At 45.4% G+C, this 26,004-nt stretch overlaps 1 protein-coding gene and 1 long non-coding RNA gene across 2 annotated transcripts in view; both read left to right on the forward strand.

Moving 5' to 3' along the window:
* The window catches only part of lsm3 (LSM3 homolog, U6 small nuclear RNA and mRNA degradation associated), a 37,299-nt gene that overhangs the window by 780 nt on the left and 10,515 nt on the right, over positions 1 to 26,004 (forward strand). Inside the window, exon 2 of the mRNA XM_059943905.1 lies at positions 22,954 to 23,064. Within this exon, the coding sequence (XP_059799888.1) occupies positions 22,954 to 23,064 (111 nt within the window). The remainder of the gene's footprint in view (positions 1 to 22,953; positions 23,065 to 26,004) is intronic.
* LOC132377678 (uncharacterized) lies at positions 276 to 7,253 on the forward strand. The gene is made up of 2 exons (XR_009506712.1): positions 276 to 1,574; positions 7,041 to 7,253. It is a non-coding gene; the product is annotated as an uncharacterized LOC132377678 (long non-coding RNA).

Below are 26,004 nucleotides of genomic sequence, written 5' to 3' on the forward strand. Positions count from 1 at the left end.
GGAGAGGAGAGGGAGGAGGAGGAAGAGGAGAGGGAGGAGGAGGGGAGAGGAGAGGCAGAAGGAGGGAGAGGAGAGGGAGAAGGAGGGAGGGGAGAGGAGAGGGAGAAGGAGGGAGGGGAGAGGAGAGGGAGAAGGAGGAAGAGGAGAGGGGGAGGAGGAGGAAGAGGAGAGGGAGAAGGAGGAAGAGGAGAGGGGGAGGAGGAGGAAGAGGAGAGGGAGGAGGAAGAGGAGAGGGAGAAGGAGGGAGGGGAGAGGGAGTAGGAGGGGGGAGAGGAGAGAAGGGGGAGGAGGGAGAATTGAATTGACTTTATTACTTACATCCTTCACGTACATGAAGGATGTAAAATTAAAAAATCTTTGTCTCTATCTAAATTTGCCATTTATAGTAATGTGTAATAAATAGTATGTTTAGCAGAACAATCAGTATAACATAGAAATACAAATGTATCAGCATGAATTAATCAGTCTGATGGCCTGGTGGAAGAAGCTGTCCCGGAGCCTGTTGGTCCTGGCTTTTCTGCTACTGTACCATTTCCCGGATGGTAGCAGCTGGAACAGTTTGTGGTTGGGGTGACTCGGGTCCCCAGTGATCCTTCGGACCCTTTTTAAACACCTGTCCTTGTAAATGTCGAATAGTGGGAAGTTCACCTCTACAGATGCGCTGGGTTGTCCACACCACTCTCTGCAGAGTCCTGCGATTGAGGGAAGTACAGTTCCCATACCAGGCAGTGATGCAGCCAGTCAGGATGCTCTCAATTGTGCCCCTGTAGAAAGGCCTTAGGATTTGGGAGGCCCATACCAAACTTGTTCAATCCTCTGAGGTGAAAGAGGCGCTGTTGTGCCTTTTTCATCACACAGCTGGTGTGTACAGAACAAGTGAGATCCTCGGTGATGTTTATGCTGAGGAACATAAAGCTGTTCACCCTCTCAACCCCAGATCCATTGATGTCAATGGGGTTACCCTGTCTCCATTCCTCCTGTAATCCACAACCAGCCCCTTTGTTTTTGCGCCATTGAGGGAGAGGTTGTTTTCTCAACACCACTATGTCAGGGAGATGACTTCCTCTCTGTAGGCCTCCTCGTTATTGTTTGAAATTAGGCCAATCAGTGTAGTGTCGTCAGCAAATTTAATTAGACTGGAGCTGTGGGTGGCGACACAGTCATGGGTATACAGAGAGTAAAGGAGGGGGCTTAGTACTCAGCCCCGAGTGGCACCTCTGTTGAGGGTCAGGGGGGCGGAGGTGAGGGAGCCCACTCTTACCACCTGCCAGTGATCTGACAGGAAATCCAGGATCCAGCTACACAAGGCAGGATGAAGGCCGAGGTCTCTGAGCTTCTTGTTGAGCCTGGAGGGAATTATGGTGTTGAATGCTGAACTGTAGTCCAAGAACAGCATTCTCACATAAGCATCCCTCTTCTCCAGATGTGTAAGGACGGTGTGTAAAGCTGTGGCTATTGCGTCATCTGTCGATCGGTTGTGTCGGTAGGTGAATTGTAGGGGGTCCAGTTTGGGTGGTAGCATGCAGCAGATGTAATCCTTGACCAGCCTCTCAAAGCATTTGCTTATTATTGAGGTAAGTGTGACAGGACACCAGTCGTTCAGACATGTTACCTTGGTCTCTTTAGGTACAGGAACAATGGTGGATGTTTTGAAGCAAGAGGGCACTCTACACTGGGAGAGGGAGAGATTAAAAATGTCTGTAAACACAGATGCCAGTTGTGCCGGGCACACTCCGAGTACCCGCCCTGGGATGCTGTCCGGTCCCCCAGCTTTGTGACTGTTCACGATTGGGAGGGATGCAGAGGAGGTGGGTGGAGGGTAGGGATAGAGAGGAGGTTGAGGGAGGGAAAGGATAGGGTAGAATAGAGAGGAGGCTAGGGGAGAGGAAAGAGTAAGGGGAGGAATAGGGTCGAGTTGAGAAGAGGTTGACGGAAGGAGGAGGAATAGAGAGACTGTGGGAGGGAGTGCATAAGGTGGAATAGAGAGGAGGCTAGAGGAGGGAAGGAATGGGGTAGAATAGAGAGGAGGTTGAGGGAAGGAGGGAGGGGATAGATGGAATAGAGAGGGAAGGGATAATGTGGTGGGTCGGGATGTGGGTAGTAGGGACGGAACCTTAGATGCATTTTGCCAATAAGTTGTTGACTAGCTCTGGACCAGTCTGATGTAGCATTTTGCTCTTTATAAACCGGGTCCACTGTGCTGCCTCAAAAAAAGCTCCCGTCCTGAATCAGGGCTTATCCCGAAATGTCGACAATTCCTTTCCTCCCACAAATGCTGTTCAAACCATTGAATTCTTCCAGCAGGTTGGATGTTGTTCCTCAAAACCTGAACAGATTTCTGACATGTTCCTGTACTTCACTGTGTCCTCAAGAATGGGCTTGAGATGTGGAGTACAAAAGGAGACATAAGTAAATCAATCGTCATCAACATCATCACGTGCTGTGTCATGTGACATGGACGATCCTGATAGAACATAGAAAACCTACAGCACAATACAGGCCCTTCGGCCTACAAAGTTGTGCTGAACATGTCCCTACCTTAGGGTTACCCATAGCCCTCTATTTTTCCAAGCTCCATGTACCTATCCAAAAGTTTCTTAAAAGACCCTATTGTATCTGCCTCCACCACTGTTGCCGGCAGCCCATTCCACACATTCACCACTCTCTGCATAAAAAACTTACCCCTGACATCTCCTCTGTACCTACTCCAACATCTTGAACCTGTGTCATCTTGTGGCAACCATTTCAGCCCTGGGAAAAAGCCTCTGACTATCCATGCGATCAATGTCTCTCATCATCTTATATACCTCTATCAGGTCACCTCTCATCCTCCGTTGCTCCAGGGAGAAAAGGCCAAGTTCACTCAACTTGTTCTCATAAAGCATGCTCCCCAATCCTGGCAACATCCTTGTAAATCTCCTCTGCATCTTTTCTATAGTTTCCACATCCTTCCTGTAGTGAGGCAACCAGGACTGAGCACAGTACTCCAAGTAGGGTCTGACCAGGGTCCTATATAGCTGCAACATTATCTCTCGGCTCCTAAATTCAATTCCACGATTGATGAAGGCCAATACACTGTACGCCTTCTTAACCACAGAGTCCACCTGCACAGCTGCTTTGAGCATCCTGTGGACTCGGACCCCAAGATCCCTCTGATCCTCCACGCTGCCAAGAGTCTTACCATTAATACTATATTCTGCCATCATATCTGACCTACCTTTTAAATTCCACCTGTCCACTGACTCAGCCTCTTTGAACACTGCACCCTCTTCATAGAGCGTCCTGTAGCCAGATTTGCTGTCTTTGTATCAGCAGCAGGACGTTCTGTCGCTTTATCCAAATCACTGATACAGATTGCAAGTAGTGAGACCCCAGCCTGAACCACGTGGTGCCTCATTAGTTACTGACTACCAATCTGAAAACAATCCAATTATCCCACCCTTTTCTGTAAGTTGACCAATCCTCGATGCATGGCAGCATTTTACCTCCGGTTGCGTACACTTGTAGCTTGTGCAGCAACAGTTTGTGCCATACAGAGAGAGGTTTATTCGTTGCATGTACATTGAAACGTCCAGTGAAATGCCTTGTTTGAGTCAGCAGTCGACGCAACGCGAGGATGTGCTGCTCTGTGTCAGCGATTTGTGTGCTTAGCGCTGTACTCTAGCCACAACTGCGTAGCATGGCACAGCTCATCTGTAAGTTTGCTGATGACACAACTATTGTTAGCAGAATTTCTGATGGTGACGAGCGAGATGTACCAGTGATGTCACAGCAACGACTTTGCTTTTATCGTTAGTAAGACCAAGGGGTTGATAGTGGGCTTCAGGAAGGGGGGAGTTGAGGGACACCCACATTGAGGGATTAGAAGTGGAAAGGGTTTCAAGTTCCTGGTGTTAACATCTCTGCGGATCTATCCTGGGCTCAGCCTATTAATGCAAATACAAAAGGGCACAGCAGTGACTATATTACTTCAGATTTTGTTATGTCATCAAAGACACAAGTTTCTACAGCGGTTCTGTGGAGAGTATTCTAATTGGTTCATCATTGCCTCATTATGAGAAGCATACCTAGGTCTCCAAATAGGCAAGAATTGGGGTTGAGATTGCAAAGTGAGTTGCAAAAAGAGTAATGTAACAGTTGTATTGGGGGACTTCAATATCCAAGAGGACTGGGGAAAATCAGGTTGCTGTTGGATTGCAAGAGAGCGAGTTTGTTGAAAGCCTACGAGATGGCCTTTAGAGCAGCTTGTGCTTGAGCCTACTCAGGGGAAGGCTATCTGAGATTGGGTGTTGTGTAATAACCCAGGTCGTATTAGCTTAATGTAAAGGAACCTTTGGGAGACAGTGACCATAATATGATTGAATTCATACTGCAATTTGAGAGGGAGAAGCACAAGTCACATGTATCAGTATCACAATGGAATAAAGGGAATTACAGAGGCATGAGAGAGGAGCTTCCCAGGTGGATTGGAGGAGGATACTGGCGCAGATGACGGCAGAACAGAGGTGGCTGAAGCTTCTGGGAATAGTTCACAAGGCGCAGGATAGATATATCCCACAGAAGAAGCAGTTCTCAAATGGCAGGGGTCGGCAACTGTGGCTGACAAGGGAAGTTAAGGACTGCATAAAAGCCAAGGAAAGGGCATATAAGGTAGCAAAGGTGAGTGGGAAGTTGGATGATTGGGAATTTTTAAAAGGCAACTAAAAAAGCTATATGAAGGGAGAAGATGAAATATGTGGGCAAACTAGCCAATGGTATAAAACAGGATAATAAAAGGTATTTTCATTTTGTGTAAAGGGTAAAAGAGAGGTGAGAGTTGATATTGGACCTCTGGAAATAATGCTGGTGAGGTAGTGATGGGGGCAAAGAAATGGCAGATGAACCTGATGGGTACTTTGCATCTGTCTTCACTTTGGAAGACACTAGCAGTGTGCCAGCAGTCAGTGAGTGTTAGGGAGCAGGAATGCATTTACAAGACAAAAGGGTGAAGCAAACTTAAGATGCATAAGTCACCTTGACCAGATGGACTACATTCTAGCATCCTGAAAGAGGTGCATTAGTCATGATCTTTCAAGAATCATTTGATTATGGCATCAGCCAAGAGGACTGGAAATTGCAAATGTCACTCCACTCTTTAAGAAGGGAGGAAGGCAAAAGAAAGGAAATTATAGGCCAGTTAGCCTTATCTCAGTGGTTGGGAAAGTGTTGGAGTCTATTATTAAGGATGAGGTTTTGGGGTGCTTGGAGACTAATGATAAAATATGTCAAAGTCAGCATGGTTTCTGTAAAGGAAAATCTCGCTTGGCAAATGCGTTAGAGAAGGTAGGTGTGTGGGATTGAGTGGGATCCGGGATCAGTGTTGATGGAAAGGGGAAGCAGATTCAATGGGCTGAATGGCCTAGTTCTGCTGCTGTGTCTTATGGTATTGGAGAGCACTACACAGGGTTAGAAAAAGCTGCAGAGAGGTGTAAACTCAGCCAGCTCCATCATGGGCACTAGCCTGCCCAGCATCGAGGGCACTTTCAAAAGGCAGCATCCATCACTAAGGACCCTGATCACCCAGGACATGCCCTCTTCTCATTGCTACCATCAGGGAGGAGGTACAGGAGCCTGAAGATACTCAGTGTTTCAGGAACAGCTTCTTCCCCTGTGCCATCAGATTTCTGAATAGATAATGAGCCCATGAACACTACCTTAGTATTTATTCCCTCGCACTGATTTAATTTATTTTGTATACTTTAATTTATAGTTTTTATTATTGTGTATTGCAGTGTACTGCTGCAGAACAAATTTCACACCAGAGATATCGATTCTGATTCTGTTGGGGGAATCCTGTGAGAGTCACCATGCTTCTGGCACTAACATCGCATGCCCATAACCTACTAACCAACTTACTTTGTTGTGTCGCTGCCTGTAGGGAGGTGAATCTCAAAGTTGTAGAAATTATACATAATTTGATAATAAATGTACTTTGACTTTACAATTTTCCCCTTTTTTATGGGCTCTACTGTGAAAAATGGAGCACGTGAATCACAAATAAAATTTCTCAGTTAAATGATCCCTATTTGTAATACTCATTTTTGTGATCAAATGATTGGGAGCTGATTACTTTCATAAAGCATTGTAATGACACACTTCCCAAATGTCCTCATCCTGTGGCTTCCGTTTATGAACTAACTGTGTTTGGCACTGATCAGATATCTCTTGGAAAGCCCTACATGATATTCGTTGAATCTTTCTTGCTCTTTAGAAAACAAAATCTCTATTAACACCTTTTGACTTGATAAATCTAAGCTGTTTTGTCAGATGTGATCTCGTTTTCTTTATGATAATCTTTAGCTTTCTTACATGACAGAAAACGCTGAAGGAACTCTCAGGCCGGGCAGCATCTATGGAGAGGAATAGACAGTTGACATTTCAGGCCAAGCCCCTTTATCAGAGTTTTATGTCCCTTCTCTGGATGTTGCCTGACCTGCTGAGTTCCTGATGCATTTTGGCTGTTGCTCTGGGTTTCCAGTAACTGTGGAATTTCTTCTGTCTACATGATTGATTTAGTTTCTTCCTGAAATGGAGATACTTTTCTTACAGATACACAAACACTGCTGTGGTATCTTGTATGTTTTAATAAATATGCCTCACATCCTAACAATACCCATATTTAGAGCACTCTTCCCTCAGTTAATGAATCGGTTATCACAAGCTCACACTTCATTGCCTCTGTGGTTGTTCTTTATTTTAATTGGGATACAGTGTGGAATAGGCCCTTCAAGCCTTGCTGCCCCAGCAACTCTCAACAAACCTGATTTAACACAAGAAAACAACACATACAAAATGCTGGAGGAATTCAGCAGGCCAGGCTGCATCTATGGAAAAGAGTGAACAGTTGACTTTTTGGGCTGAGGCCCTTTATCAGGATTCAAAGTTTTTTAGTTTGTTCCTGAAATGGAGGCACTTTTCTTATGGATACACATACAGTACCGCTCTAACCGAATTATGGGACAATTTACAATGACTAATTAATCTACCTGACATGTCTTTAGACTGTAGGAGGGAACTGGAGCATCCGGGGAGATGCCCCACATTCCATGGGGAGGACGTACGGAGAACGGCGCTGGGACTGAGCTCCAAACTCTGAGCAGTAATACCATCGTGCTGTCTGTTAAAGGAGGCCGAGTGTACTGTCACCAGAGAGTTGCAGCAAGATTGTACAGCAGCTCCCCTTACAATTAAATCAGCATGCCATTTGCTCTCTGTTTGCTGTTGTCTCATCAGACGTTCCTGCTTTTTGTGAACCTGCACACAAGATGTCACTGCACACTAACACTGTATACAACAGGAATACCACTGCATACTTTACAACACTGAATACTTTACTGCTTTTTATTTTTCTCTGCTCCTACCAAAATTAATAATCCCTCACTTTCTGACATCATCAGAATCAGATTTAATATATCATGAAATTTGTTAACTTTACGGTGGCACTACAATGAAATACATGATAAATATAAAGGGAAAAAACAGAGTTGTTTTAAGAATATATATGTCTATTAAATAGTTAAGTTAAAATAAGTAGTGGAAAATAACAAATAAAAAAAAGTAGTGAGGTAGTATTCATACGTTCAATGTCCATTTAGAAATCGGATGGTAGAGGGGAAGAAACTATTCCTGAATCACTGAGTATGTACCTTCAGGCTTCTGTACGTCCTTCGCAAATGGAACAGTGTGAGGAGGGCATGGCCTGGGTGGTGGGGGTCCTTAATGATGAACTCTGCTTTCCTAAGGTACCAGGCCTTGAAGATGTTTTGAATGTTATGCAGGCTAGTGCCCATGATGGAGCTGACTAATTTTACACGTTTCTGCAACTTTGATCCTTTGCAGTAGTCCCTTGCCCCCATATCAGACAGTGATGTAGACAGTCAGAATGCTCCCCACAGTAAATTTGTAGAAGTTTTTGAGTGTGCTAGTTGACAAACCAAATCTCCTCAAACTCCTAATGAAATACGTATAGCTGTTATCTTGCTTTCTTTATGTTGCTTCCAGGTTAGATCCTCAGAGATATTGATACCCAGAAACTTGAAATTGTTCACTGTCTCCACTTCTGATACTTCTATGAGGATTGGTTTGTGTTCCCTCGTCTTTCCCTTACTGTAGTCCACAATCAGCTCTTTGGTATTACTGACACTGAGTGCAAGGTTATTGCTGCAATGCCACCCAACTAACTGGTTCTATATCTTGCTCCTGTTCACCCTTTCGTCACCATATGAAGTTCTGCCAACAGTGCTTGCATTGTGCCATCAGCTTTGTTGCAGGCAAACCTGGACATGCAGCATTCCCTTTTCCAGGTAGTTATAAGGAACTGATGGCTGATACAGTATCCTTGCAGCTTGCCAAGCTGAAACAGACCTCGCACTGTTTATTCTTGCTCTGGTTTTTAACGAGTCATCTGCCCACACAAATATTACTCCTGTGCTGCTGCTGGATTGTGTGGTGGCATTTGTGGGTTACCCTCACTATGGTCTTGTCTTGTGTTGGTTGTCAATCCAAACAATGTGTTTTTTTCAAAGTACATATAATAAATACATGGATCTGAATGTTAGTTTTCCCAAGTTCATGAGCCTTTATGTTACTTAACATTTTATATCTTAACAAATGCCTTTTGAAAGTCCTAATATCCATAATTACCCTGCCTGTGTACACTCTTGGGGTGGGGGAGGGAATGGTAAAAATATAGATTTATCATATGCTATTAAAAACATGCTGTTGCTGCCTGATGATAATAACATTTTCTGATCTTATTTGGAACATAGAGCACTATAGGCCCCTTTGATCCATGATGTTCTGAACCATTAGCCCTTCCCTCCTACTTAACTTCTATCATCCATCTAAGAGCCTCTTAAATGTCCCTGATGTATCCGACTCCACCAACACCCCCAGCAGGGCATTCCACACACTCAGAACTCTGACATCCCACTGTACTTTCCCCCAATCACCTTAAATTGACGCCCCCTCGTATTTGCCACTTCCACCCTGGGAAAAGGTCTCTGGCTGTCCACTCTGTCAATGTCCCTTATCATCTTATACACCTCTATCAAGTCACCTCTCATCCTCTTTCACTCCAGAAAGGAAATCCCTAGCTCACTCAGCCTATCCTCATAAGACATGTTCAGTAGTCCAGGCAGCATCCTGCACCTTCTGTAAAACTTCCACAGCCTTCCTATAGTGAGGCTACCAGAACTGAACACAATATTCTAACTGTGGTCTAACCAGAGTTTTATAGAGCTGCAACATTACTGTATCTAGCAGATTTTGAACTCAAATATTCTAGCAGTTTTGATATATTCCAGCAGTTTGATGTTAGTCTGTAGTTAATAATTAACTGTTATTAGACACTTGGTTTCTTCCCCCCCCCCCCCCACCTCCACCTTTTACATGTAGATTTCTTTGTCCTCAATGTTGAAAACATTGTACATTTACCCATTAGTAATTAGATCAGCCTTACTGAAGGGAATTGTTCTCAGGTGCAGAGAATATTGTTTATAATCACAGTGGGGTTGTTAAGTAAGTTGCATATTTTACAATCAGTTTGCTGAGCTGTCTAACCCTGTTCCTTCCAGAAGTACATTTTCTGTGTTTGTTATTACTAGGGCCTGTCCCTCCTCTGCAGATTGAGCTGTTCCTTATCATCCTTGTTTACTCTCAGGCAGAAGAAATATCTCCATGAAAGGAAATTTTCATGGGTTGTCTGGAATTCTGTGATAACTCTCACTTATTCCATTACTGTAGCCCTTTGAGTCTTTTTCTTCTACTTTTTAATTGGTGTTCTGGCCCTACTTGTTTTAAGTACTATATTAACACCTTGGTAGATTTAATGTCCTTGTTCTGTCGTAGGGGATCTGCATGCTTCCTACCGCTCCTTAGTCTACTGTACCTATAAAAAGTATTCCACCTCCCCCCCCCCCCCCAGATGTTCTACAACATTGAATCACAGTGAATTTAATTTGTCTTTTTTTGACTGATAAACAGAACAGTACTCTTCCATGTCAAAGTGAAAGCAGATCTCTACAAAATGATCTAAAATAACTACAAATATAAATCACAAAATAATTGTTTGCATAAGTATTCACCCCGTTTAACATGACACACCAAATCATCACTGGTGCAGCCGATTGGTTTTAGAAGTCACATAATTAGTGAAACGGAGATCACCTGTGTGCAGTCAGGGTTGATTGCAGTAGAAATACACCTGTGTCTGGAAGGTCCCACTGCGAGGGGTACAGGGGTTTTTTTTATAGGATATGATGGATAAACAGAAATAGGGTACTAGGATGGGGAGGATAAGGTGTAGGTTAGGGTATGTGTGTGTGTGCGATTGGGTGAAGGGATTTAGAATCCATCGGACACTCCGGAACAGAAGGTGGCGGTAATGCACCATTAAGCTGGGTACCAACCACCGTAAAACAAGACGGAGAGAGAGAGAGGTCCAACTGCTGGCGAGTCATATCCTGGCAAAATCTACACCACAAGGACAAAGAACACTCCAAGCAACTCCACAAAAAGGTTATTGAAAAGAATGAGATGGATACAAGAAAATTTCCAAGTCACTGAATATCTCTTGGAGTACAGTTAAATCAATCATCAAGAAATGGAAAGAATATGGCACAGTTGTAAATTTGCCTAGAGCAGGCCGTCCTCAAACACTGAGTGACTGTGCAAGAAGGGGACCAGTGAGGGAGGCCACCAAGAGACCCGTGACAACAACTGTTGCCCAGGTGCTTCACCAATCACAGTTTTATGGGAGAGTGGCAAAAAAAAACTCATGAAATCTCGGCTAGAGTTTGCCAGAAGGAATGTGGGAGACTGAAGTCAGCTGGAAGAAGGTTCTATGGTCTGATGAAACCAAAATTGAGCTTTTTGGCCATCAGACTAAACACAATGCTTGGTGTAAGCCAAACAATGCACATCATCAAAAACACACCATCCCTACCATTCATGGTGGCTACATCATGATGTGGGGATGCTTCACTGCACCAGACCCTGGAAGGCTTGTGAAGGTAGAGGGTAAAATGAATGCAGCAAAATACAGGGAAATCCAGGAGGAAAACCTGATGTAGTCTGAAAGAGAACTGTGACTTGGGAGATTTGTTTTCCAGCAAGCCAGTGACCCCAAGCATAAAGCCAAAGCTGCACAGGAATAGTTTAAAAAAAAACCCAACAAAGTTAATGTCATGGAGTGGCCAAGTCAGAGTCCAGACCTCAAAGGGCTGTTCCCTCACGATCCCTATGCAATCAGACAGAGTTTGAGCAGTTTTGTAAAGAAGAATGGGGAAAAATTGCAGTGTCCAGATGTGCAAAGCTGATAGAGACCTATCCACACAGACTCAAGGCTGTAATTGCTGCCAGTGTGTCTACTAAGTACTGACTTGAAAGAGGTGATAAATTATACAATCAATTATTTTATCTTTAATAATTGTAATAAATTTAGACCATTTTTGTAGAAATTTGTTTTCACTTTGACACGAAAGAGTCTTTTCTGTTGATCAGTGTTAAAAAGCCAAATTAAATCCACTGTGAAAAACCCATTGTTGTAAAACAAAACAGGAGGTGAATACTTTTTATAGGCCTGTAAGTTAATGTCGCAATCCATATCCTGCAAGGTTGAAATATACCCTGTTTCAGTATATTCATTGCAAGGTGACTTTGTTTTTACTTAAATCGTTTTCCTCCTTGCCTTTAGTACAGAGTTAATATAGAACAAAGAGCTGTACAGGCCCTTTGGCCTATGGCTGTTGTGCTAACATTTTTAACCAGCTCTAAAATCAATCTAACCCTTCCCTCCCATATAGCTCTCCATTTTTCTATCATGAATGTGCCAGTCAATGCCTCTACCACCAACCCTGGCAACGTGTTCCAAGCACCTACCACTCAAAGTTCAAAGTAATTTATTATCAAGGTATGTATATTTTATACAACCTTGAGATATATCTCCTTACAGGCAGCTACAATTCAAAGAAACCCAATAGAACCCATTTTAAAAAAAAGACCCATCAAACACCCAGTGTGTAGAGAGTGGGAAAACAAACCATGCAAAGAATGAAAGTAAGGAAACCACTTTCAGAGCTGAAGTTTACAAAAATGAGTGCCTCCACACGCAAGAAGCCAGGAATCTCTGTGTAAGGAACCGACCCCTAACATCCCCTATACTTTCCTTCAGTCGCCATAAAAATGATGCCCCCTTGTATTAGCCATTTCCACCCTGGGAAAAGCCCGAGCTTGCTCAACCTTTCTTCGTACAACATCTCTGTAATCCAGGCAGCATCCTGGTAAATCTCTGCACCTTCTTTAAAGTTTCCCCATCCTTTGTGAGGGCTAGTATGTTTAATCTTCCCTCCCACATAGCCCTCTGATTTTGTATTGCTCATCAGAATCCAGTTTCTTATAGCTGCAATTATGAAATTTGTTGTTCTGTGGGAGCAGAGCAGTGCAATACATAAAAAAATATAAATTACAATAATAGTGCAAAAGGAGAACAAATAGTTCATGGACTGTTCAGAAATCTGATGACGGAGGGGAAGGAGCTGTTCCTAAAACATTGAGTGTGTGTCTTCAGGCTCCTGTACCACCTCTCTGATGGTAGTAATGTGAAGAGGGCGTGTCCTGGGTGGTGGGCAACCTTCATGATGGATATCACCTATTGGAAGCATTGCCTTTCAAAGACGTCCTCTGTGGTGGGGAGGCTGGTGCCCATGATGGGCCTGGCTGAGTTTACAACCCTCTGCAGGTTTTCTCGATCCTCGTAGTGGCCTCTCTATACCAGATGGAGATACAATGCTCTCCATGGTACTTCTGTAGAAATTTGCTGGAGGCCTTGGCAAGCTGCTGTTCAGCTGGCTGGGATCTCACCGTGCGCTTTGGTTGTTGGGCTGGGGAACAGGGTGCCACTGTGCACTCTGCATTCCTCATTGGACACTTGGTGTCTTCACAGCAACATGCCAATCGCTTTCAATTATGAAACATTACAGATGGTGCAAGTTCTATTACGAGAGACCGTGTCATGTGACAGACCCCACAGAGTATCCAGTTTCTTTGTATTAGTATTGGAGTCCCATTACCACAAGTCAACTAATTCAGGAAAGGAGGTCACTAAATATAGCACTTCCTGGGCAGTAATGCTATTGAGCGGCTTGTGTGTCGTGACACTGCATCAGTTGAAGAGACTTGAGGTGATCTGTAAATGGGTTATGCAGTTCATTGTAGTAAATGTGCAGATGTTGTTATGGATTAAAGAAGTGGTTCCCATTTCCCAGACCGCATCCCCAGAATGCACTCCTCCCTTTCCAGCCATTACATAAAAACTATAAAGAAATTTGATTTATGATGCTCAGTGAAAGAAAATAGGAACTGCTAATTCAAAGCAGAGACAAATAATTGCAAAAATTGTTCAAATCTTTTTAAAGTTGCGTATAAAATTCTTTAATTAACTTCAGTAAAAACAATTTAAATCAACAACTTTAGAGTGTACATTAGTAATCCAAATACTCATTACTTCCTTGCTTTTTTGGGGCAGTGATATCAGCTTCTCAACATCAGGCTGAATGTCATTCAGGAGTCTCAGATTCCCATGTTCAGTCATTTTCAGCCTGCTTCATTGTTTTGAAAGAAGTTAGGGTGACTGTACTGAGACCACACTCCACTAAATATGTTGTTGGAAACGCAATAAAGAACATCTTGACCTCTGTCCGCAGTGCAGGATTGTTCAGAGATTTCTTTCTGCAACCTAAAGTCTTGATAGGATTTTTTTTTTAAACTTTGACTTCAGCTCAAAGTCACTGTGTGGCGAGGTCAGTTCCTCCTGCAACCTTCCTGTTCATTCCTCAGATGTGGAATTATTGCTGAATTTGAATCGAGTGAATGTCCTGAAATCTCTCATACTAGCTAATGAAAAACAATGCGCAGGCTAGGCGTGAGTGCTTCAGTGCAGATTTTTCATGATAAGCCAGATACAGAAATGTCACATTGCTTTTCAACAACTATTGAGCAAAATCTATGAGAACAGTGGGTTAGTAAGAGATGAGGTGATACTGTGATCATTGTAATCAATCATGAGGTACTGGAAATAAAATGCTTATAATGAGTAATTCATTTCTTAAATTAACCCATTAATCCCTCAGCAGCCTGTGCTATTGATCGCACCCCACCCTCCTTTTATCTTGAACCACTAGATTAAAGCTTTTAAATGTGCCCACGAGGTGGCGTCCTGGATTCAAATATTACAGATAACAGACCCTGGAACTACCTATTGTGCATATTTATGAGAACAGTAGAGGTAGAGTACCTGCAGCCCATGACGTCGTACCAACCTTACAACTTCCCCTAAGATCAGTCTATCCCTTCCCTCTCTTTGCAGCTTTTTAAGGGATTAGTTAGGCCACACTTTAAGTATAGTCAACAGTTTATATCTCAGAAAGGAGAGAGTCCAGAGGAGGATCATGAGGATGATTCTGGAAATGAAGGAGTGTTTGGCAGGTTAGGGCCTGTACTCACTGGAATTTAGAAAAATGCATTGGGATCTCATTGAAACCTACTGAATGTTGAAAGGACTAGATTGGGTGGATGTGGAGAAGATGTTTCCTATGGTGGGGGTATCCAGAACTAGAGGGCACAGCCTCAAAATTGAGGGTGAAGTTTCAGAACAGAGGTAAGGAGGAAATTTTTTTAGCCTGAGAGTAGTGAATCTGTGGAATGCTTTGCCACAGACTGCAGGAGAGGCCAAGTCTGTGGGTATGTTTGAGGCAGAAGTTGATAGTTTCCTGTTCAGTCAGGGCATTGAAGGATTTGGCGAGAAAGCGGGAGTATGGGGTTGAGTGGGATCTAGGAGCGGCAGCCATGATGGAATGGCAGAGCAGACTCGATGAGCTGAATGGTCTAATTCTGCTCCCGTGCCTTATCCATGTGCCTATCAAAGAATCTTAAATGTCTCTGACATATCTGCCTCTGCAACCAACCCCAGCAGTGCATTGCACACACTCACCACTCTCTGCATGTTTAAAAAAAAAAGCCCTACCTCAGACATTCCCCCCCTCCCATACTTCCTTCCAATCTCCGTAAATTTATGCCCTCTTGTATTAGTTATTTCTGACCTGGGGATAAAGGCCTCTGGCTGTCCACTCAATTTATGCCTCTTATCAACGTACACCTGTCAAGTCACTTTGCATTCTCTTTCACTTCAAAGGGAAAACCCCTAGCTCACTCAGCCTTTCCTCAAAAGACATGCTTTCTAATTTGGGCAACATCCTCTGCACCCTCTCTAGAGCTTCCACATCCTTCCTCTGATGAGGTGACCAGAACTGAACACAATACTCCAAGTGTGGTCTGACCAGAGTGTTGTAGAGCTGCAACATTACCTCAGCTCTTGAATCTTGAATTCAATCCCTTGACCAACACATCATACACCTTCTTGTGAGTAGTGTGCTCACTCAAGTTGAGTATGATGTTCTAATGGAGAATGACTTTGTTTAATGTGGGGAAGTCTGATGCATGGGCTGCCACCACACGGTCCTGACAGATCAGGTCAGGGTCCAGTGGCAGGGAATACAAGATGATTGGGAACCTCTCAGCCTTCACTGCCATTTTGATATGTCATCATCTTTCACCAGCCCCTTTGCCTCCAATAGACCCATTTCCACGTACTCATGAATAGTTTCTACCCAGCTGTTCTGATGCTGAATTAGCCCCTCATCCAATAAAATTAATTCTTGACCTTGTGATCTACTTTCATGTGACCTTTCACCTTATTGTCTACTTGTACAGCACTTTCTATGTAACACTCTATTGTGCATTCTGGCTTCTGTCCCTTCTTATCAGGTCATAATGAAAGAGTATTGGACTGGTCATTCTCCTCCGCCGACACTGCCTGATTTGTTGAATTCCTACAGTATTTTGTGTTCAAGATTTCCAGCATCTTCAGAATTTCTTGTGTTTATGGTTCTGCATTCTGTTATTACAGGTGTTGAGTTAGAGATATGTCTCTCAAAGGAGGTGTAAGGTGCTGTTTCCCTCTGCTAGCCTGCAGGTCACCCTTGGGCAAGGTGTAGCACCTATTTAGCCCCCCGATCAGGGTCATGTGAAGCCATGAAAGCAGGTGATGGATGGTCGTATGAGCGACTGATATCACAGGTCCCGGCTATGTGACCACTGACGCCAGGCCGACAGTTTCTGAAGAGTATTGATAATGTCTGGGGTCACCCATTTTGTAAAGACACTGACCAGAAGAAGGTAATGGCAAGCCACTTCTGTAGAAAAATTTACCAAGAACAATCTTGGTCAATAGACCATCATGGCCCACATCATACGACATGGCACATAATGATAATAAATCTGTTATTATTTTCCCTTATTTCAGTGTTGTAAAGAAATGATCTGAGTGATCGGTATGCAAGGCAAGCTTTTCACTGCACCTTGGGGCATGCAACACTGATAAGTCAACTTACCAAACTACCTTTTCTATCCAAGTACCTGTCAGAACATGTAATTCTATCTACTTTCACTATCAGCACAGACAGCTCATTTCATGTAACCACTACCGGCTGCGTTGGAAAAACTTGCTGCTCAGGTACCCGTTGAATTTCTCACCTTCAACCTGCGCTCTCTGGTTCCAGATTTCCTGGCTCAGTGAATGAGTCTTGTCTATTTATCCTGTGTTCCTTATTCTTGTGTAAATCTTTAGGTCACCCCTCAGCCTCCTGGACTCCCACTTTGAGAATAAACCCAGTTTACTTGCCTTCTGTCTTTTAGTCGTAGAACAAGAACAGGCCCTTCAGCCCATCTATAACTGAACTGTTATTCTGCCTAGTCCCATTGACCTGTACATGGACTATAGCCCTCCATACCCCTCCGATCTATGTACTTACCCAAACTTGTCTTAAATGTTGAAATCAAACCCGCATCAACCATTTTCCACTGGGATCTCAGTCCACACCGTCGCCGTCCTCCACACCAGACAGTGATGCAACCAGTCCGAATGCTCTTCACGGTTTTCGCTAGTCTTTGGTAACATAACAAATCTCAAATTCCTAATGAAATATAGCTGTTTGGCATACCTTCTTCATAATTGCATATACAGACAGAAATACTTCATTGATCCCGAGGGAAATTGGGTTTCGTTACAGTTGCACCAAATATACTAGTAGAAATATAGTAAAATAAAACCAAAAATAATTAAATGATAATAAGTAAATTATGCCAAGTGGAAATAAGTCCAGGACCAGCCTATTGACTCAGGGTGTCTGACACTCCGAGGGAGTTGTAAAGTTTGATGGCCACAGGCAGGAATGACTTCCTATGACGCTCAGTGCTGCATCTCGGTAGAATGAGTCTCTGGCCGAACGTTCTCCTGTGCCTAACCAGTACATTATAGAGTGGATGGGAGTCATTGTCCAAGATGGCATGCAACTTTGACAGCATCCTCTTTTCAGACACCACCGTCAGAGAGTCCAGTTCCACCCCCACAACATCACTGGCCTTGCGAATGAGTTTAAAAACACAAAATGCTGGCAGAACTCAGCAGGCCAGACAGCATCTATGGGAGGAGGTAGTGACAATGTTTCGGGCCGAAACCCTTCATCAGGAGTGAAGTAACATGGGATGGCGGAGTGGGGATAAGAAGTGGGGGGAGGGATGAAGTAGAGAGCTGGGAAGTGATAGGCTGGAGGGAAATGGGCTAGGGGGAAGGTGGAGAATTATGGGAAATAAAAGAGAAAGAAAGGTAGGGCTGGGGGGAGATTATAGTGAGGGGGGAAGAAAGAGAAAGAGAACCAGACTGAAATAATAGATAGGGATGGGAGTAAGCGGGGGGCAGGGGTATCAACAGAGGTCTGTGAGTTGGATGTTCATGCCGGCAGGTAGGAGGCTACCTAGGCGGGAGATAAGGTATTGTTCCATCGACCTGCGTGTGGCCTCACCTTGACAGTAGAGGAGGCCATGGACAGACATACTGGAGTGGGAGTGTCTGTGGAATTGAAGTATGTGGCCACAGGGAGATCCCGCCACTGCTGGACTGAGCGCCGGTGTTCGGCGAAATGGTCTCCCAGTCTGCGGCGGGTCTCCCCAATGTATAAATGGCCATGTCGGGTGGAGGTGGCAGACGTTACGGAGGATTATACGAGGGGCTTCCCTTCGTCCACTATCAACTCTGCCCTCCGTTGTGTCTCCCGTATTTCACGCACCTCTGCCCTCACCCCATCCCCCCCACACCCACCAGGGACAGAGTCCCCCTGGTACTCACCTATCACCCTACCAGCCTACAGATCCAACGTATAATCCTCCGTAACTTCTGCCACCTCCTACGTGATCCCACCACCAGCCACATCTTCCCCTCCCCCCCCACTCTCAGCTTTCCGCAGGGATTGCTCCCTACGCGACTCCCTTGTCCACTCATCCCCCCCATCCCTCCCCCTCGACGTCCCTCCGGGCACTCATCCCTGTAAACGGAAGAAGTGCTACACCTGCCCCCACACTTCTTCCCTCACCACCATCCCAGACCCCAGACAGTCCTTTCAGGTGAGGTACCACTTCACCTGCGAGTCAGCTGGGGTGATATACTGTATCCGGTGCTCCCAATGTGGCCATTTATACATCGGGGAGACCCGCCGCAGACTGGGAGACCGTTTCGCCGAACACTGGCGCTCAGTCCTCCAGCAGTGGCGGGATCTCCCTGTGGCCACACACTTCAATTCCACAGACCACTCCCACTCCGACATGTCTGTCCATGGCCTCAGCCATCAAGATGAGGCCACACGCGGGTCGATGGAACAATACCTTATCTCCCGCCTAGGTAGCCTCCTACCTGCCGGCATGAACATCCAACTCACAGACCTCCGTTGATACCCCTGCCCCCCCGCTTACTCCCATCCCTATCTATTATTTTAGTCTGGTTCTCTTTCTCTTTTTCCCCCCCCTCACTATAATCTCCCCTCAGCCCTACCTTTCTTTCTCTTTTATTTCCCATAATTCTCCACCTTCCCCCTAGCCCATTTCCCTCCAGCCTATCACTTCCCAGCTCTCTACTTCATCCCCACTTCGCCATCCCATGTTACTTCACTCCTGATGAAGGGTTTCAGCCTGAAACGTTGTCACTACCTCCTCCCAAAGATGCTGTCTGGCCTGCTGAGTCCTGCCAGCCTTTTGTGGTTTTTAATTTATTTCCAGCATCTGCAGATTCACTTATATAACCATATAACAATCACAGCACGGAAACAGGCCATCTTGGCCCTCCTAGTCCGTGCCGAACCCTTAATCTCACCTAATCCCACCTACCCGCACTCAGCCCATAACCCTCCACTCCTTTCCTGTCCATACACCTATCCAATTTTACCTTAAATGACACAACTGAACTGGCCTCTACTACTTCTACAGGAAGCTCATTCCACACAGCTATCACTCTTTGAGTAAAGAAATACCCCCTCGTGTTTCCCTTAAACTTCTGCCCCCTAACTCTCAAATCATGTCCTCTAGTTTGAATCTCCCCTACTCTCAATGGAAACAGCCTGTTCACGTCAACTCTATCCCTCTCAAAATTTTAAATACCTCGATCAAATCCCCCCTCAACCTTCTACGCTCCAATGAATAGAGACCTAACTTGTTCAACCTTTCTCTGTAACTTAATTGCTGAAACCCAGGTAACATCCTAGTAAATCGTCTCTGCACTCTCTCTAATTTATTGATATCTTTCCTATAATTCGGTGACCAGAGCTGCACACAATATTCCAAATTTGGCCTTACCAATGCCTTGTACAACTTTAGCATTACATCCCAACTTCTGTACTCAATGCTTTGATTTATAAAGGCCAGTGTTCCAAAAGCCCTCTTCACCACCCTATCTACATGAGACTCCACTTTCAGGGAACAATGCACAGTTATTCCTAGATCTCTCTGTTCCTCTGCATTCCTCAATGCCCTACCATTTACTCTGCATGTTCTATTTGGATTATTCCTGCCAAAATGTAGAACCTCACACTTCTCAGCATTAAACCCCATCTGCCAACGTTCAGCCCATTCTTCTACACGGCATAAATCTCCCTGCAAGCTTTGAAAATCCTCCTCATTATCCACAACACCTCCTACCTTAGTATCATCGGCATACTTACTAATCCAATTTACCACCCCATCATCCAGATCATTTATGTATATTACAAACAACATTGGGCCCAAAACAGATCCCTGAGGCACCCCACTAGTCACCGGCCTCCATCCCGATAAACAATTATCCACCACTACTCTCTGGCATCTCCCATCTAGCCACTGTTGAATCCATTTTATTACTCCAGCATTAATACCTAACGACTGAACCTTCTTAACTAACCTTCCATGTGGAAGTTTGTCAAAGGCTTTGCTGAAGTCCATATAGACTACATCCACTGCCTTACCCTCGTCAACATTCCTCGTAACTTCTTCAAAAAATTCAATAAGGTTTGTCAAACATGACCTTCCACACACAAATCCATGCTGGCTTCTTCTAATCAGATCCCGTCTATCCAGATAATTATAAATACTATCTCTAAGAATACTTTCCATTAATTTACCCACCACTGATGTCAAACTGACAGGTCTATAATTGCTAGGCTTCCTTCTAGAACCCTTTTTTAACAATGGAACCACATGAGCAATACGCCAATCCTCCGGCACAATCCCCGTTTCTAATGACATATTAAAGATCTCCGTCAGAGCTCCTGCTATTTCTACACAAACTTCCCTCAAGGTCCTGGGGAATATCCTGTCAGGACCCGGAGATTTATCCACTTTTAAATTTCTTAAAAACGCCAGTACTTCCACCTCTTTAATTGTTATAGGTTCCATAACTTCCTTACTTGTTTCCCACACCTTAGACAATTCAATATCCTTCTCCTTAGTGAATACCGAAGAGAAGAAATCATTCAAAATCTCTCCCATCTCCTTCGGTTCCACACATAGCTGACCACTCTGATTCTCTAAAGGGCCAATTTTATCCCTCACTATCCTCTTGCTTTTAATATAACTGTAGAAACCTTTCGGATTTACTTTCACCTTATTTGCCAAACCAACCTCGTATCTTCTTTTAGCTTTTCTAATCTCTTTCTTAAGATTCCTTTTACATTCTTTATATTCCTCGAGCAATTCCTTTACTCCATGCTGCCTGTATCTATTGTAGACATCCCTCTTTTTCTGAACCAAATTTCTAATATCCCTTGAAAACCATGGTGCTCTCAAACCTTTAACCTTTCCTTTCACCCTAACAGGAACATAAAGATTCTGTACCCTCATAATTTCACCCTTAAATGACCTCCATTTCTCTATTACATCCTTCCCATAAAACAACTTGACCCAATCCACTCTCTCTAAATCCCTTCGCATCCCCTCAAAGTTAGCCTTTCTCCAATCAAAAATCTCAACTCTAGGTCCAGTCCTGTCCTTCTCCATAATTATATTGAAGCTAATGCTATTGTGATCACTGGACCCGAAGTGCTCCCCAACACATACATCTGTCAGCTGACCTATCGCATTCCCTAACAGGAGATCCAACACTGCCCCATCTCTAGTCGGTACTTCTATGTATTGTTGCAAAAAACTATCCTGCACACATTTCACAAACTCTAAACCATCCAGCCCTTTTACAGAATGAGCTTCCCAGTCTACGTGTGGAAAATTAAAATCTCCCACAATCACCACCTTGTGTTTACTACAAATATCTGCTATCTCCTTACACATTTGCTCTTCCAACTCACGCGCCCCATTAGGTGGCCTATAATACACTCCTATCAGTGTTACTGCACCTTTCCCATTCTTCAATTCCACCCAAATGGCCTCCCTAGAGGAGCTCTCTAATCTATCCTTCCAAAGCACCGCCATAAGATTTTCTCGGACAAGCAATGCAACACCTCCTCCTCTGGCCCCTCCTTCTCTATCACACCTGAAGCAACTAAATCCAAGAATATTTAGTTGCCAATCACACCCTTCCTGCAACCATGTTTCACTAATAGCTACAACATCATAATTCCAGGTATCAATCCACGCTTTAAGCTCATCCACCTTTCTTACAATGCTCCTAGCATTAAAATAGATACATTTAAGATACTCTCCATCTCCTCCTCTCTTTCCATCCCTCACAATGCATTTGTTGTGCCTTGCGAATGAGTTTGTTGATTCTGTTGGTGTCTGCTACCCTCAGCCTGCTGCCCCAGCACACAACAGCAAACATGATAGCACTGGCCACCACAGACTCATAGAACATCCTCAGCATCGTCCGGCAGATGTTAAAGGACCTCAGTCTCCTCAGGAAATATCTAATATCTAATATACCTAATCATATCAGTAATCGATATTATGATATGATGCTTTAATGAAACTCCAGTGACCTTTCTGTTGCAAAAGGTTATATTGCAAGTTTATAGAACACTGGTTGGGTACGTCTGCAGTTTTGTACACAGTTTGCTCGCCCCACTGTAGGAAGGATGTTGAGGCTTTGGAGAGGATGCTGTTTGGTTTCGAGGGCAGGTACTATCATGAGAGGCTGGACAAATTTGGGCTGTTTTCTCTGGAGCAGCAGACACTGGGGGGAGAGTGAGAGGCATAGATAGAGTAGACAGGGAGTAGCTGTTTCCCAGCGTTGAAATGTCTAATACGAGAGGGCATGCATTAAAGATGAGGGGAAAGGTTGAAAGGGGGATGTGATGGTAAGTTTTTCACTCAGAGTGGCGGATGCCTTGTATGGTGGTAGAGTTGTTCAGATAAGCACGTGGATGTGAGGACGATGAAGGATATGGATATTGTTTCGGAAGGAGGGATTAGTGTTTGTATGTTTCTGATATACTTTTTAACATTGTGGGCTGAAGGCCCTGTTCCTGTGCTGTACTGTGTTTTAAAATATGGCAAGTCACCTGATTCCTGGTCGTAAGATTTTGTTTTCTGCTTCTTTCACCTCAGCCCCAGACCACCAACACTGTTGAGGAGCCTCTTGACTTGATCAGACTTAGTCTGGATGAACGGATTTACGTGAAGATGAGGAACGATCGAGAACTTCGTGGCAGACTTCACGTGGGTAACCTGTTGAATTATTACCACGTTGGGGGAACAAACAAACACCTATTCTAACTTGTGGGGTACAGCACGGATCGGTGCTTGGGGCCCAGATATTCACAATCCATGTTTTTGATTTGGCTAAGTTGAAATGTTACAGGGAATTTCTAAGCTGATGATCTTAGGCCAGATGGAACCTTTAATACGAGGGCTCATAACCGTTGCTGAAGGGATTTGGGCTCCTCTACTTCCTCGGGAAGCTACAAAAATCTTGCAGGTTCATTTTCAGCCTTGACAAATTGTACCAACTACCCGAGGAAACCTTAGTCCGACAAACTGCAGAGAGCTGTGGACACAGCTCAGCACGTCACAGAAAGCAGCCTCCCCTCCAGGGGCTCTGTCTACAATTCTCACAGCCTCAGTAAAGCAGCCAGCATCATCAAAGACCCTTGTCTCCCCAGATACAAAAGTCTCTTTCCTGGGACAACCCAGTAGGCTAATAAGGGCGTGTTGAGCACTGAAACTGCAGGTTTCAGGTGTTGTAGGACCTTTTTCTTTTTAGTTTATTTCCTGGGTGAAATTGCCTTACTCATAGCTGCATTCTCTGCCTCCTGGATAAAAGAAGGTTTTGCCTACAACCATGTCACAGGTCAATCTACCTTGACACAATCCCTACAGGGACATTTTCAGGCTGATATTTAAACCAGAGCATCAATTATTCATGCTCTAGGCAGGACTGTGTCACTGTCTAATGGAGACTGGCGATGCTGGGATCAGGGGCACAAAGAAACAATGCCTGTGCAGTGATGAACTGACATGCAGTCACTGTGCAAAACTCATCACCTGACACGGCGATCCCACCGATCACCCGGCACGGCGGCCCCACCGATCACCCGGCACGGCGGCCCCACCGATCACCCGGCACGGCGGCCCCACCGATCACCCGGCCCGGCGGCCCCACCGATCACCCGGCACGGCGGCCCCACCGATCACCCGGCACGGCGGCCCCACCGATCACCCGGCCCGGCGGCCCCACCGATCACCCGGCCCGGCGGCCCCACCGATCACCCGGCCCGGCGGCCCCACCGATCACCCGGCCCGGCGGCCCCACCGATCACCCGGCCCGGCGGCCCCACCGATCACCCGGCACGGCGGCCCCACCGATCACCCGGCACGGCGGCCCCACCGATCACCCGGCACGGCGGCCCCACCGATCACCCGGCCCGGCGGCCCCACCGATCACCCGGCCCGGCGGCCCCACCGATCACCCGGCCCGGCGGCCCCACCGATCACCCGGCCCGGCGGCCCCACCGATCACCCGGCCCGGCGGCCCCACCGATCACCCGGCACGGCGGCCCCACCGATCACCCGGCCCGGCGGCCCCACCGATCACCCGGCCCGGCGGCCCCACCGATCACCCGGCACGGCGGCCCCACCGATCTTCTGCTCAGAGTTAGTGTCACCTCAATCCGAGGAGCCAAACCACCTCCTTGCATCTGCAGATGGTGTCTGAAGCATCCAAAGGAAACTCGTGTGGTCATGGATAAACACACAAACTCCTTACTGGCGGGCGGGAATTGAACCTCAATCGCAGGCGTTGTAAACATTGGGCTACTGTGCCGCCCCCGATCTGTGTGGCCTTCCCTGCTCCACACTTCTCTTGGTTATACTCAGACTTGAAGGCTCAGGAGGGGATAAGCCCTGCCTCAGCCTGGTGTTTTACTTCACCCAAAATGGTCGTGACAATACCCGACTTGACCTGGGTCAAGGCAAGAAGATGGCAATGACAAGATCGGAAGTTACCTCCCATGTTTCACTGCAGCCTTTGAATGAATGTGTCATCATCTAGCCTGTGCTCCTTCCCTTCCCCACCTGGCTTATGTCATCTTCCCCTTCCCTTCCGGCCCCGAAACGATGACTCTGATTTCACTTCCACAGATGCTGCCTGACCTGCTGAACTCCTCCAGCATTTTGTGTATGTTGCTTTGGATTTCCAGCATCTGCAGAATCTCATGTTTATACTTGGACCTCAACCTGCCACCCAGGCATGGGTCTAAGGAGAAGCAGAAATCCTGTCCTGCTATTCAAAGACATGGATAATATACAGCTGGCATCGCAGAGCTGTGGAGAGGCAGCACCAGTGCTGACTGAAATTGTATGGGTCAGATATCCCAGCATCAGTGTTACTGTTACATTTGACGGGTGAGCCACTAGGCTCCTGAAGCAAACACTCCAGCAAGCCATCATTTCTCAGGAGGGCAGGAAACGTGCTTCAGGGCATCCTCCAAACCTCTTTGTGGGTGCTACATTAGTGTAGTGGTTGGCATAATACTTTACAGCACCAGCGACCTGGGTTCAATTCCCACCGCTGTCTGTAATGAGTTTTCATGACCGGCTGGGTTTCTGGTTTCCGCCCACAGTCCAGGGGTATACAGGTTAGGGTTAGTAAGTTAACCCTAATGCTCTGCTGGCTCTGGAAGCATGGCAACTCTTGTGGGTTTCTGCCCGCACACCCTCGGTGAGACAAACGACGCATTTCACTGTCTGTTTTGATGTACATGCGACAAGAAGCTAATCTGATCTTTAGAATGTAACACTGTCCACTCTTGGGGGTCCATAACCCAAACACCCATGAACACAACAAACACTTGTAGTCTCTTTGGGAGCAGGTGGAGGCTAAACACAGCTAAATCACTATTCTCCTGGCCCACCAAACTCCACCTGTCTCACCCTTATCAGGGTCTGTAGGTCCTGCACGGGGTGATTGATCAGTTATTGTGGGACTTAGTTTGCGTAGTTTTGGCATGCTACCAAAAACTTTGGCAAAAGTATATAGATGTACAGCGGAGGTGGTCCTAAGTGATTGCCTGGAATGTAAAAATCAATGCCCAGTACACTAAAAACCTACAAAAAGTGTTGGATACAGCCCAGTCCATCACAGGGAAAGCCCTGCCCACC

Source organism: Hypanus sabinus, chromosome 19 (genome assembly GCF_030144855.1).
Source record: "Hypanus sabinus isolate sHypSab1 chromosome 19, sHypSab1.hap1, whole genome shotgun sequence".
NCBI lineage: Eukaryota > Metazoa > Chordata > Chondrichthyes > Myliobatiformes > Dasyatidae > Hypanus > Hypanus sabinus.